Here is a 14320-nt window from a genome sequence, read left to right as displayed (position 1 = left end):
AGCAAGGGTAACACAACATTTTATATTGGAATTTACATCATAAGCACCCCCTACTGTTCCAAACTAAGTGTGGAATAGATGGCTGAATTTGGATGATTCTCCAGAACATGGTTTGGAAGAAATGTGTTGAGGGCTTGTGTGCTCCCAGTTTCCCTCTTGAATGTCAATTCCCTCTACAATTTCTAGATTGCTTTATTGCATGCCTGCCAAACCTGCTTCAAATCATGCCAAACCTGCTTCAAATCAACTCCCATAGTGCCTGTCCATTAGCAATGCTATCTGGAGCTGATGGCATCTGCAGACCAACATCTGGGTGCACCGTGCTGGTTACCCTTAGCCTGGAAGTTGCGACTTATCTACTTCACATGCCAAGGCAAATTACAGTTACAGCAACCCGGAAATAAATGAAGGAACCAGTATGCAAGAGGCGGCGGCAGAGAAGTCTATGCCATGCTTCTGATCCTCTAAACTGTTTCAGAAAATTGTTCAAAAGAAACCCACGTTATCAGATATAAAGGAGGATTTTTTTTAAAAAATCAGTTGCCCCTTAACCTGCAGCTCCCTCCTGCATGTTCCCTCCCATGCTGCTCCAAAGGGTCCACAAACTCTAAAGCAAATGGGAGATGGAAGGGGTTTTTGTGTGTGGTAAAAATCACCTCTTCCCCATTTTGATCCAGCCTCAACTGGATCAAAGCGTAAGCAGAGGAACACCATTAGATACAACCCCTATCATATATGAAAGATGAAACATGAGACTGATGTGCTTCACATTATGCTTGTAGCTAGGCTGACTGGAATGAAACTGGGGAAATGAAACAAAAAATCCTAAATTCTGTCTTTTAATATAAATAGTTGTGCCATTAAGCTGCATGATAAAGAGATGAATGCATTATTCCACTGACATAAGCCTATGCTTGATCAAAACCCTCTGTCAGCGGAGGGACTCCACTGGATACAACCCTATGTGGATAACACCATTGGATTCTTTTTTCCTTGCTAATATTTTTAGGGTTGTTGAGAAGATATACCGAGAAGGCTTTTTTCTGGCAGATGAAGGCAACAGCCACTATGCTGTTATGCCTTAATTTACAGTTCCTCTTTCATAGAATCTTAGAGTTGGAAGGGACCTAAGAGCCATCTAGTCCAGCTGCAATGCAGGAATCTCAGCTAAAGTATCTATTACAGGTGACCAACCAAACTCTGATTTAAAACCTCCAAGGAATGACTTATTTGAAAAATAAGTCATGAGCAACATGCCATTATTATTATTATTTATTATTTATTATTATTATTATTATTATTATTATTATTATTATTATTATTATTATTATTATTATTATTATGCAACTGAAGCACTTTGAACAAACAAAAGCATTATATAAGAATTAATAATATCCATGATATAATAACAATGTAAGGGTGTAGAGAACAGTGATAATCCTGTACTTAAAATACATAAAAATCACTATACGTCTTTCCCACTTTTCACAAATAGTAGTACAAAATTTCCAGTCACTATTTTAAAAAGCTTATCGATGATTGCTACACCTTTCTCCCAAATTCTTACTGGCAATGTATGCCTATTTTCCCAGAGACATTGTCAAGAAATACATTATCACCCACAGTACTAAAATGAAATTTAGATATGCTGAACTTTAATTACTGGACTGTCTGGGGGGAGGGGGAATAGAGATGATCACCATACCTTGTCATCCCCAGGGCAACGGTATAAATTCTGGAAAGTGCTAATTATGTTATTGCTAAACCTAGGAGCGAACACATCCTTTTCTTGTCCAAACTGATGTCGAGACTGTCGAACAATAGAGTCAATGACATATAAGCCAGGCACCTTGTATTCTGGTTTACACTATGAAGCAATATAGAAAGAAAATACGTCATTTTATATGTGAATCTGCAAGTAGTAGAAACAATAATAGCAAATTACAACAACTGACCTAATTTCAATACTGTTTCCACAGTTGAATGTACCTGGGTAACTGCAAAAATAATGACAGGCAGGATGTGGTGGGGATTCTTCCTTCTCTTTAGCTCTTTTTTTAAAAAACTACTATTCCCACTGTTTTACATAGGAATATAGCAGGTTGCCTTATAATGAGTAATTATTGGTTCACCTAGCTCAGTATTGTTTACACTCACTGGGAGCAGCTCTTCAAGGTTTCAGGCAGGGTCCTTTCCCAGTCCTACCTGGAGATGCTAGGGATTGAACCTTGCACCTTCTGCATGCAAAACAGATGCTCTACTACTGAGCTCTGGCCCTTCTCCTATGAAGGGTTCAAGCTTTCAAACTATCTGCAGAATGAAGGGACTTTGAGTTACCTCATACATTCATTCATTTCTATACTGCTCTTCATCAACGATCACAGGGTAGTTTGCAATATAAAACCACAAAAATGCACAACCCAGTAGCAAATTAAACCAGTAACTACCCCCACCCCAACAGTTTAAAAGTCCATAGATTGTTTAATTAGCCAAAGGCCTGGGAGAAGAGGAATGTTTTTGCCCAGCACCTCAAGATATGTAACAGAGGCATCAGGCAAGCCTTTCAGGGGAAAGCATCCCACAAGTGGAGAGCCACGGCAGAAAAGGCCAGTTTTCGTGTTGCCACTCTCCAGACCTCTCACAGAGGATGCACTGAAAAAGGGCTAAGATGATGATTGCAGGGTCCAGGTCAGTTTATACCGGGAGAAGCGGTCCTTGAGGCATTGCAGTCCTAAGCCATTTAAAGCTTTATAGGTCAAAACCAGAACATCTCATTTTGAAATCTACCTCTGGTATCAATGCGGTAAGTATATCTATACCCATGGAGGTTTCTGTGCATGTAACTGTGGCTTCCAGGTCAGACATATACCAGCAGCAGCAGCTGCCGCCCGCTAGTAGAAAAGCATCTCTATCCCATCCTAACTCTGCCAAGCCATGAGACTAGGACGTCAGAAGCACCTCCTAATCTTTAAAATTAAAGTATCTTAAGCTACAGCAACTTATTCTTCCAATACAGCCTAAGAATAAAAAGCAGTGGGGTCATTTTTTATTCCTTACTTGTTGTATAAATGACTATACTTTGGGTGCATGGCACAACATTGCTCACAACACAGAAAACAATGCTTCCATGCAACAGCTTCAGCTACTGAGAAAGTTTTACACTATTTTTCTTTAAAATATGGATGTTTTACTATCAAAATGATGTGAAATGGACAGTACATATGAAAGTTAAAGTATTTCATATTTAGCTCTCAACATGCAACAAACACCTATCATAACATGAAAAAGGAAAGGAAGCATAATAGTACTTATCGTGCAAATTAAGATTTTTAGACTGATTTCTATGCACATACTCTGAAGTAATTATTGACATCAGTACCATATATGTATTTTTATTTGTCTTTAACAATCTATGAATTGATTTGATCAAGATGCTAAAATATTACTAATATGATTTTATTTGGTAACTTACCTTTTGTATGAATTTTTCAACACTTTGTACAACATGCTTGTAGAACTAAAAGAAAAGAAGATATTTTTCTATTGGTTTAAATATATATATGTATAAAATTCACCCCCCTTCTTGTTTAGTGATTTCCTTATACATTTTCTGGGTTCAATCTAATCAAGCACACAAACAATGACCACATGTTGAAGACTCCCACAGGACTCAATACAACCCAATCCTTTCCCCATTGAGAACATACAAGCAGCTCAAGATGGGTAGGGGCACTGCAGGAAATGTGGGAATGTTTCTAATCCTCCATTCAGACTTTTCTACGTGCAACATGCAAATTGCTTGTGACCCTATTCCTTGCAATGTCCCCTAAGACTACTTAAATGCACATCCACATACTAATTGGGGGGGGGGGTTAAGGTGAAGAACGAGAGTAGGATGAAAATCATGGCTCTAAGGAGGCCTGTGGACTTCTCCACCTGCTGATATTGCACTTGCACTCATCTGGGTTGAACATCAAGTATCTACTTGTTTTCCCCATAAATAAAGGATACCTACCAATACCTTTTGCTCAACATTTTAAGCTACCCTGAATAAACTGATTGCTGGTTGCTAGTAAGGCAAAATCCCCTATTTTCTCCCATGGCTTCAAAATCCCCAGAACTTTTACAGCTCAAGTAATCATTATTTGACACTGATCTTTTCAATTATTTTTTTTTAAATAAAAAAAAGTCAGGAAATTATAAACATTGCAGTGCACTAACAAAGACCACTACCAGTTAAGAGACATATGTAAGCAGTAAAACCAGTTTCCTACCTTTATAGCCTTGATTGCTGCCTTAGTAATCTGTGTCATTTTAGCCTTTGAAATAGGAGGTTTGTAGTCATTCAGCGAGTAGAGCTGAAAGAAAGAAAAAAGATTGCTGTAAATGGTGCCTGCAAACAATTTCCATGTTAACAGCACAATACCGACAGATGGTTCTCCAAAGGAACCCGGGAAAGGAAGCTAACCTAAGGAGAAACTCAGTAAACAAGTATTGGCTTTGGACATGGGAAACTTAGGTTCAACACCCTGCAAAGTTATGAAGATTACTGAGAGTTCTACTACTGCCATAAGGGTGAATAAAAATATTCACTGTTTTGGAGCAAATAAAAAGACACAATCAGAAAAAAAGCATTAGAGGAGGAGAAACTAAACCTGTCTTCTCCTTCAATGACCCTGGTGTCTGCAGAAGGTACAGATCCCACCCCCCACCAATCAATGCTGCCAAGTGCTGCCAAGTGTAGCCTATCTCCTTTCTTTCATAAATCACTGGAGCTTATCACTTTTGTGGAAGAACAATAAGCAGACATAACTGAATTCCAATTTGCCCACCTCTATGTGTCTGAGACTGCAGTCCATTTAATTGCCCCATAGAATTTTATGGGAGCCACTGACAACTAAGAATGCCCCTAGATAAATAAATCTCTCTTTCTAGATTATGGAGAAACCCTGAATTAATTTTTAATATCATATATATATTTAATATTTATAGACAATATTTGGGTCAATATGCAAAAAGCTGTACCATTTAATTATATTGATAAAATTTATATCCCATCCTTCATCAACAAATGGTTTCAGTGTGGATCACACTAATAGAAATACATTATTTCATAACTTTTGCTGATCCAATGACCGATTTAAGGTGTTTAAGAAAGCAAAATGGACAATAACACATTACATTTTACGTTGATGAGCAGACATCCACTCACACAATAAGACTTCTACTTCCTCTCCTCCCACCTACAGCCCCCTGCATCCCTCTGGATGTGCTCTGGAGGGTCCCCCAACCCTCTGCAGGCTTGGGGGGCACAGGGTGGAGTGGAAGCGGGAATCCCATTGCCCAAGTGGAAGCACATTCTGCAGGCACCTTTGGATGCAATATTCCTAAATCTCAGGGAAGCACTAAGATTCCCAGGTAGAACGGATTTTCCTGGGCCAGGAGACTTTTGTAACTATTGTTAAAAGTTGCAAAAACAAAGAAGCACAGGACTGAGTGAGGGAGAAACTTTTGGAATAACATCGGGACATCAGCTCCGCGCAAGGCATGACAGATAGCGGCAACAACTGGTAAAGACAGACATACAGTGAGGGGGGAAAGTATTTGATCCCCTGCTAAATTTGCCCGTTTGCCCTCTGATGAAGAAATGACCAGTCCATAATTTTAATGGTATGTTTATTGTAGCTGTGAGAGACAGAATAACAACAGGAAAACCCCCAGAAACCCAGAAGACAAAAGTCAGAGATTGGTGTGCATTATAATGAGGGAAATAAGTATTTCCCTTTGCAAAAGATGACTTAGTACTTGGTGGCAAAACCCTTGTTGGCAATTGCAGAGGTCAGACGTTTCTTGTAGGTGGCCACCAGATTTGCACACATCTCAGGAGGTATTTTGTCCCACTCCTCTTTGCAGATCCTCTCCAAGTCAGTAAGATTTCGAGGCTGCTGTGTAGCTACTCGAACCTTCAGCTCTCTCCACAGATTTTTGATGGGATTAAGGTCTGGAGACTGGCTAGGCCACTCCAGGACCTTCTTGTGCTTCTTCTTGAGCCACTCCTTTGTTGCCTTGGCCATGTGCTTTGGGCCATTGTCATGCTGGAATACCCATCCTTGACCCATTTTCAATGCCCTGGCTGAGGGAAGGAGGTGCTCACCCAAGATTTGACGATACATGGTCCCGTCCATTGTCCCCTCGATGCGGTGAAGGTGTCCTGTCCCCTTAGCTGAAAAACACCCCCAAAGCATAATATGCCCCCTCCATGCTTGACAGTGGGGATGGTGTTCTTGGGGTTGTAGGCAGCATTCCTCCTCCTCCAAACACGGCGAGTTGAGTTGATGCCAAAGAGCTTGATTTTGGTCTCATCTGAGCACACTTTCACCCAGTTTTCCTCTGGGTCATTCAGATGTGCATTAGCAAACTGCAGACACGCCTGTACATGTGCTGTCTTGAGCAAGGAGACCTTGCGGGCTCTGCAAGATCTCAGTCCTTCATGGTGTAGTGTGTTACCGTTTTCATGGTGACTATGGTCCCAGCTGCCCTGAGATCATTGACAAGTTCCCCTTGTGTAGTTCTGGGCTGCTTCATCACCGTTCTCCTGATCATTGCAACTCCACGAGATGAGGTCTTGCATGGAGCCCCAGACCGAGGGAGGTTGACAGTTATTTTGTGTTTTTTCCATTTGCGAATTATTGCACCAACTGTTGTCACTCACCAAGCTGCTTAGCAATAGTCTTGCGGCCCAGTCCAGCCTTGTGCAGGTCTACAATCTTGTCCCTGACATCCTTGGACAGCTCTTTGGTCTTGGTCATGGTGGCTACTTTGGAATCTGCTGGATTGATTGCTTCTGTCGACAGGTGTCTTTTGTACAGGTACTGTAATGAGCTGGGATTACAGGTAAGACCTCTCCCTTACAGCAGGTGCTTCTAATCTCAGCTCGTTACATACAGCGAAGATACCAGGTAGCCTGACATCTGGCTGGTTGATAGGAGATCAAATACTTATTTTACTCATTATAATGCACATCAATCTCTGACTTTTGTCTTCTGGGTTTCTGGGGGTTTTCCTGTTATTATTCTGTCTCTCACAGCTACAATAAACATACCATTAAAATTATGGACTGGTCATTTCTTCGTTAGAGGGCAAATTTAGCAGGGGATCAAATACTTTCCCCCCTCACTGTAATATTTTACAAGGACAGGAAGAAACAACACGGGCAGAACAAATGTTACACACAGGAGGAACAAGGATACAGTGGGAGATCTTCACTTGTAGACTTATAAATCATTGAATGTGTCAATATGAATAGAAGTTATAAATATTGCAGCTGTTGTATGAGGGATTACTATTATGACTGGAATATAATTGAAAGCAATAAGATTTTGGAATGCAAAAATAAAGTAAATCATCAAACCATCAATTCTAGAACACGGGGAGCCACCTAAATTATGTAATTAGGTATTTGAATGATTGATATTGGGAATTGTATTGTAATATGGCATTGATATAATGAGGCTATTATTGGATTATTGTAACTGAAAACTAATAAAAATTATTTAAAAAGAACAGATTTGTGAGAAATCTGGAAACACTTTATTTGTTTGTTTCATACACAGACAAACAAACAAACAAACAGTAATTGTTCCCACCAACAAAAATACATGTAATATCCCCTAAATAAAAAGAGAGAAAAAGAAAAGAAAGAATAATATGAATACATCGTGCAAGTTCCCTCCTCCAATACTCATCATCCCTTAAACTTTAAATTCTTATTTACATTTCATCTTATACTTCTTATCTTTAATGTTCTGAATATATTACTTTTTCCTATGTCTACTTTACAAACTTTAGTCTAAACATACCAACATGTTTTCCTTAGAACAGTGTTTATTCATATGCTCTTCAAAACATTTCCATTCTACCCTTAGTTTCTGGTTTGTCTGATATCTTATGGCTGCTGTTAATTTCACCATTTCTATAAATTCAGATAAATTAAAAATCCTGTCTTTGTGGGAATAGAATTTGTAGCATAAAAATATAGCAGGATAATTGATACAGAACTGGATGAGTGGAATGCTTGAGGGGGAAAAAAAACCATTCCAGATCCTTGAATCTCCTAGAAGCCTATAACTGTAACTTTTGGAAAATCTGTGTCTATAGGTACTTTTGTACTAAACTTTTTATCTGATATTGACATAACCCACTCACTCATTTATTCCTGATAACACAGACAATGTAATAGTTTGGGACAATAATTCTCCCAAACTACTGCATTTCCCTGCAGTTATTCTCTCAAACTACTGCATTACTGCATTTATTACCAATTGTCACGCTAAGTTTTGAAAAGTTTTGAAAGTGCTATAAGGATTTGTTAATTCAAATCACAACTTGTCACAATTGTAGAACACTCTTTTCACAGCATTTCTAAGCACTTAGCTTAGAATTGTGCTTTGTGACATGTCTCATAATATGTAGTATTATGAGCTTCTGAGAAAAGGGGAAAATTGAGAAGGATTTCCTCTCTTAAATTCTGCACCTAATCTAAGATTTCAAGGGAAAAGGCAAAAACAAAAAATGAAGCAACGTTGACAAATCATTTGTAAATTTGCCTTCTCTCCACATGGGATAGTAGCTACAATAGCATTATAGGAGAAAGCGATGTGCAGCCGTACCAATAGTGGCTAGTGGGAAGATATTTTTTTACCTCCTGGAACAGAAGCAGCAATTACAACAAACTTATTTGTTTACACCTTGAAGCATCCTAAACTTATAATTATCTAGAGAGTAATTCATCTTATTGATTTATTAAATTTATACCCCATCTTTCCTCCCAAAGGAACCCAGGGTGGTAAACCCAGCCAGATGGGTGGGGTATAAATAATGAAATCATCATCATCACTTTAAAAACAATTCCAATAAAGATGCAAGCTGCGAAAAGCTCACAACACAAAAGGCCAGCTGAAAGAAGGAGGTCTCAGTAGGAACCAAAAAGACAACAGAGACTGTGCCTGTCCAAGTCGTGATTTTTTATTTTATTTTTTAAAATCAATTATCACTGGAAGACAACAGCTTCCAAAGTAACTACATCCCTACTGACTTCCAACTCCCATTCAGCATGAATAGGGCTCACTGGCAAAAGGTGACATTAACTATGCACTGTTCTGCTAACTTTCAGTACCAAACGAATTACTGTGGTATCACACAGCAGAATGGGAGAAAGCTCCAAGCCAGCAATCAAACTGTAGTTGGTGTGGTGTGGTGTGTGTGTAACCTGTCTGTCCTGAAGAACAAAAAGGAGCAAAATATTCTGAGACTACTATGACTGTGTGACAGTTTAACTTCAACTTGTTAACATTCTGATTTGCTACATAACTGTTGTAGATCAGCCTCAGTTGGGCCAAGCATCTGTAAGTTAGTCCACTACTGCCTTTTAATTATTCCATTCTGCATAAAGACCTGTGTAACAGTTAAAAATCTAATCATACTTGACCAACTCACACTTGGCATAATTAGATAGGTCTTATAAGAAATAGCTCATCCCCACCTAATTCTGCCACAAATGGCTCAGACATAATAACAAAATTCCACACAAGAAGTAGCAAAGAATGAATAACCAGTTACTAAAAAGGACAGTTACAGTTGTTTCCTTATAACTGACCAAAAAAAATAAAATAAAAAATGAAGGTCACTTATCTTACATCTGTTTTATTGTACATTAACGGCTCAAAAGTGTCTGGACTGCCCAAAGGTGGGAGAACCATTACCAATGGCCAGAATATGCAGAATCCTACGCAGCAGTAGAATTCAATGAATTCAGTATGACTTACTTATGGGTAGGTAGGTATTGGATTACACTGTTAAAAATTACCAATGGAATACTGAGGAAACAAGTTATGAAAAGGCATGCTTACTGGAAGACTAAGCAGCATAACTGCTTATTGCTGCTCCTGTTCCCCTGAAGGTCACAGCCTCATCTCCAAACTCTTAAGTATAATACTGCTTTCTCAAGTATGCATATATGCAACTGAGTTCTGCTTTGCTTTTTCAATTCACTGTTCTTTTTTATGCACAGAGACAAAGCAGAGTCCACAAATAATAACCTGCAATGCTGCTGCAGATGGCACTGAACAGAAAAGTATTTGGGGTACATGTGAACTGACTAAGAGTCATGTAATGAGAGTGATAGAAAAATTGTCCCCAAATCTCCTTACAAATCTTATAAGGCTGCCACTTGCATGTATTTGCTGACAGATGCCAAACTTATACACACATGCCACACATACATTTGTTAAATGATGTTGTTTGTATGTGACAATTTCACAATGTGCAACATGAAGTTTTCCACTGGACTTCATCAACCATTTGAAATTATGTACTATATATGTAGCACAAAGTTACACAAGCAACATGCCACATACAAATTGAAAGGCTGAATAAATGCCCTCAAGCTGTTGCGATAATAGACTAAAAATCCAGCAATTTATCTAAATACACAAATGGCAGGTCATTGATGTCCAGACAGTTTCCTAGAATGCTTAAAGGTACTGCTCCTCTGCTAAAGTTCAATAAGAAATTAATATCAGATTACAATATCAGGCAAAATGCTGGAGAGTCCACATCAATGAAGAAAAAGGTTTTCCAGCTTCTAAAAATGTACAATTTAAAATTATGTTTATACTATTTGCTTCCAAATAATGTTGTTTCCAAATCACTGTGAAATTTCTGAACTCTTAAGACCTATCTCAAATATTATTTTCATGTATCATGCAATTAACAGACTACTCTAACAATAACTTTTGACTGCACACTAAAAGAACCTTGGGATATCAGAAACACAGAGTAGGTAACAATTTATCCACAAAATAAAAGGGGATGCAATATTAAACTGAGGATGGTTGCTCCAGTGTCTTTCCTTTTCCATTTTCTTTTCTGTCTTTTTGAGAGGTGGAAGGTATTTTGTGTTGTTTTAACAATAATTCCAAGAACTGGAATTCCAGAGGCTCCAAAAACAACTGAAGTCATTTGTCTGTCAGGTGCCTTTAAAATGCGAGTCACCTCAGAGGCCTCTGCACAGGTTTCCAGACTGACCCCTCACTTCCTGATGCCAGTGTCACTGTCAGATTGTGAGCAGAATGCAAAAAAACAACAACAACCTCACACTGCCTTCCTGAATTTATGAATGCTCTTAAAAATAACACTACTGTAGCAAAAAGTACACTTTATGCTTTCCCTGCTGATCACTGAAATATAATTTCTGGCAATCATATTTGAGGACTCCTGAGCTAAAACTACATGCATGCCTGCTCAGAAGTCCACTAAATGCAATAGTTCCAAGAAAAAGTGAATAAAAGTACAAACATAAGACTGCAATCCTATACATAGTTAGTAGGGAGTAAATCTCATTGAACTCATTGGTGCTTGCTTCTGAGAAGATTTGTATAGGATTGCATTGATAGCCATTAATACTAAATGTGAAGAAATATGAACACTTGAAATCATTTTAACTTATTTTAACTATTATTAACATTATAAGCACCAGAACATATAAAATGTTTTATACTGATGATTTCAAAGGATATATAGTTCTATGGTATTTAATTTCTGTCCTATGTAATTTTTTAGTCCAATTCAAATGATACTTTTCTGTGAAGTCCCACTGTTTTCAATGCAAAAAACTATACTGCAACTGCAGCTTTTTAGCCCATTCCTATGCTTGTTGACTCGGATGTAAATTCCACTGGGTTCCATAGGGTTTACTCCCAATTATGGTACACAGGCCTGCAGCCTTGCCATATAAGGTACCATGAATGCACTCTTTCAATATATTGTATCATGTAATACTATCATATTCATAGATGTAGATTTGTTTTGAAAACTAAATACACATACTGGTTTTAAAAGCTGGAGTTCTGCTGAAAAAAGTACACCTTGCAGCATAATGCAGTACCGTCATATTCATAGATGTAGGTTTGTTTTGGAAACTGAATACTGTACACATACTGGTTTTAAAAGCTGTAGCTCTGCTGAAAAAAGTACATCCTCACACCGTGCATAGTCAAAACTACAGAATTCACTCCCACAGGAGACACAGTGATGGCTACCAACTTGGATGGCTTTAAGAGAGGATTAGACAAATTCATGAAGATAGGACTACCAACAGCTACTACCCACAATGCTCTTGTGCTCAGGTCCTGGTTGTGTGATTCCCACAGGCATCTGGTTGGCCACTGTGAGAACAAGTTGTTGGGCTAGATGGGCCATTGGCCTGATCCAGCAGCTCTTCTTATGACAGTATAGCAGTTCTGAACGTTACCCTCTAGTTGGTAAATAAAAGTGTGTTTGGTTTCTTCTTTCTACTTATTTCCCCTGAAAAGCGTGTACTTTTTAACAGTATTAAATCACTTTTCTAAATAAAGCTGCATGCTGTTTGTACAACTGGAGTTTTAAGATAATACAGCTTTATTGTGAAAAACTGATTTCATTCAAGGACACATGTCTGTGCAGATTCTCAGCAACTGGTGTTTCCTTTCTTTCCAGACCAAATATTTTTCAAAATTAAGCGACATAACCAAACTCCAACGTGCGTACAAAAAAGACTTTCATTTTCATTAGCAAGGCGGCTTCTTCTCTTTTTTTGGACAGGCCAACTTCTACTGTAACCATCTGACCCTTCTATTTGGCGTAATAATATTCTGCATGCGGAGCAGCAAACCCACTCGGTATGCTCCTGGGCAGAGGGGGAATGTTGTGCATGTGATGCTTGTTGCTTTAACAGGCTAACGGAGACGCAGGCTTTTATCAGGCCTCTTCCACCATCTGCAGTGTTGCTGTCTCGATATCCCAAAACATAACCTACAAAAGCAAAGGCTGGTACAGCGCGTTTTAGTTTTGACTGCAGCAGAGATAGACGAGCATCATGGAGGGAAGGGGGAGGGCGGCGGCGGCGGCTTATTAACCTCCCCCCCTCCCCGCCATAATGTAGGCAGTCACGATGGAGGGGGCGGCGACACACGGAAGGTGCTCGGGCAGTATTTAAACAAGGACGGGCAGGGCAGCATTTCAACGGGGCAGAGAGAAAGAGAAGGGGAAAGTGGGGAGGGGAAAGGGAGCAGGGGGGTCAGGAGAACACGGGCCAGAAAGGGAAAGCAGCTGGTTTCTTATTTTCACCTCTCCCCAATTCCGTCCCTCCCTCCCTTGTATTTCATCCTTTATATAGGAACCGGGCCTCCCAGACTAAGGAAGAGAGCGCCCCCCCACCCTCCTCCTCCCTCCCTCGCACCGAGGGCCTCTCCTTTCCTCGTACCTCTCGGGAGGGGAGAGGCCACCCGGCGCCTCCCCGCCCCTGGGCCTGCCCCCGGCGACCAGAAGCGGGGCCCCTGCCGCCCTCCGCCCGCCCCTGGGCACAGACCTCGCTGTTGAAGGCTTTCACGGCCTCCATGTTGTGGCGGAGGGAAGAGGCTGGCGACGAGCTGAGCGGGAGGGGGGACGGCGGCTCTGCTCCCTGCTGTGGCGGCGGCCGGTTTCCTTCAGAGGCCTTCGGGCCTTGTCGCCATGGCGGCGGCGGGGTGGCGGGCGGGCAGTCGGGTAAGGGAAGGGGGCTCCTCCCTTGCTCCGCTGGGTCGCCCCAGGGCAGGCTCCGCTGGCGCTGCAGGGACAAACACGCAATAGCTGCGGCGCGGGCACCAATATGGCGGCCGGGAGGGCTCTTCGCTCGCTCGCTTGCAGCAGCAGCAGCAGCGCAGTTCTCTCTCCGAGAGCAGCCGAGATGCCGGCTAGAGCGGCCCCTAGCGGGCGACCGAAACGCCGGGCAGACAGCCGAGAGGAACGGCGGGACACCACAGAAAGCAAGAGACGCAGAGCGGCGTCCCGAGTTCCGCCACCCCCCCCCCTGGCGGACTACAGACAGCTAGGGTTGTGGACGAGCTCCTCTCGCAGGGAAGTAGGAGGTAGTGCAGCTTGGTGGGCGGTGGCAGAAAAAGAACGCAGCTTTTGGTCAGCTCTGGGTGCAGAGGCGCGCGCAGAATGTCCCTGTGTTGGTTAGCAAAAGATGCGAGGGGACAAGAGAGCTGTCACCGCCAGGCTCGTTGCTGGATCCTGCGCTGTTTTTTCTCCCACCCACCCTCTCAGAAGTCCCATCGAGCTGAATTCAAGATGGATTCCGCACCCAAGGGGGGGAGGAGAGCGTTGCAGACTGAGGCTGCAATCCTGAATGCGCTTACTCGGGAGTAAGGGTCCCTGGAGACAGTGGTATTTGCAGAAACACACATAGGATTGCTCTTTCAGCAATATCCCTACCGGATATGCCGTTACAATATAGCTGTTC

The 14320-nt window shown here is 41.1% G+C and overlaps 1 protein-coding gene across 5 annotated transcripts in view; it reads right to left on the bottom strand.

Moving 5' to 3' along the window:
• SCAF8 (SR-related CTD associated factor 8) overlaps positions 1–13762 on the bottom strand; it is a 77041-nt gene extending 63279 nt beyond the window's left edge. For 4 of the 5 annotated variants that reach the window (XR_014006229.1, XM_081187426.1, XM_081187427.1 and 1 more), the window contains exons 1-4: positions 13406–13566; positions 4275–4358; positions 3473–3517; positions 1706–1867 (exon numbers count right to left, since the gene is read on the bottom strand). Coding sequence is in view for 4 of the 5 variants with exons in the window: in XM_081187426.1 (XP_081043552.1) it covers positions 1706–1867; positions 3473–3517; positions 4275–4358; positions 13406–13435 (321 nt within the window). In the remaining variant the exon portion in view is untranslated. Of the gene's footprint in view, positions 1–1705; positions 1868–3472; positions 3518–4274; positions 4359–13405 lie in introns of all 5 variants that reach the window. The other variant, XM_081187429.1, reaches the window with a different exon arrangement.
• Positions 13763–14320: the final 558 nt, after the last annotated feature.

Source organism: Podarcis bocagei (genome assembly GCF_964188305.1).
Source record: "Podarcis bocagei genome assembly, chromosome: 3".
Lineage (NCBI taxonomy): Eukaryota > Metazoa > Chordata > Lepidosauria > Squamata > Lacertidae > Podarcis > Podarcis bocagei.
The sequence above is the reverse complement of the archived record's forward strand: the minus strand, read 5'-3'. Positions and strand labels throughout refer to the sequence as shown.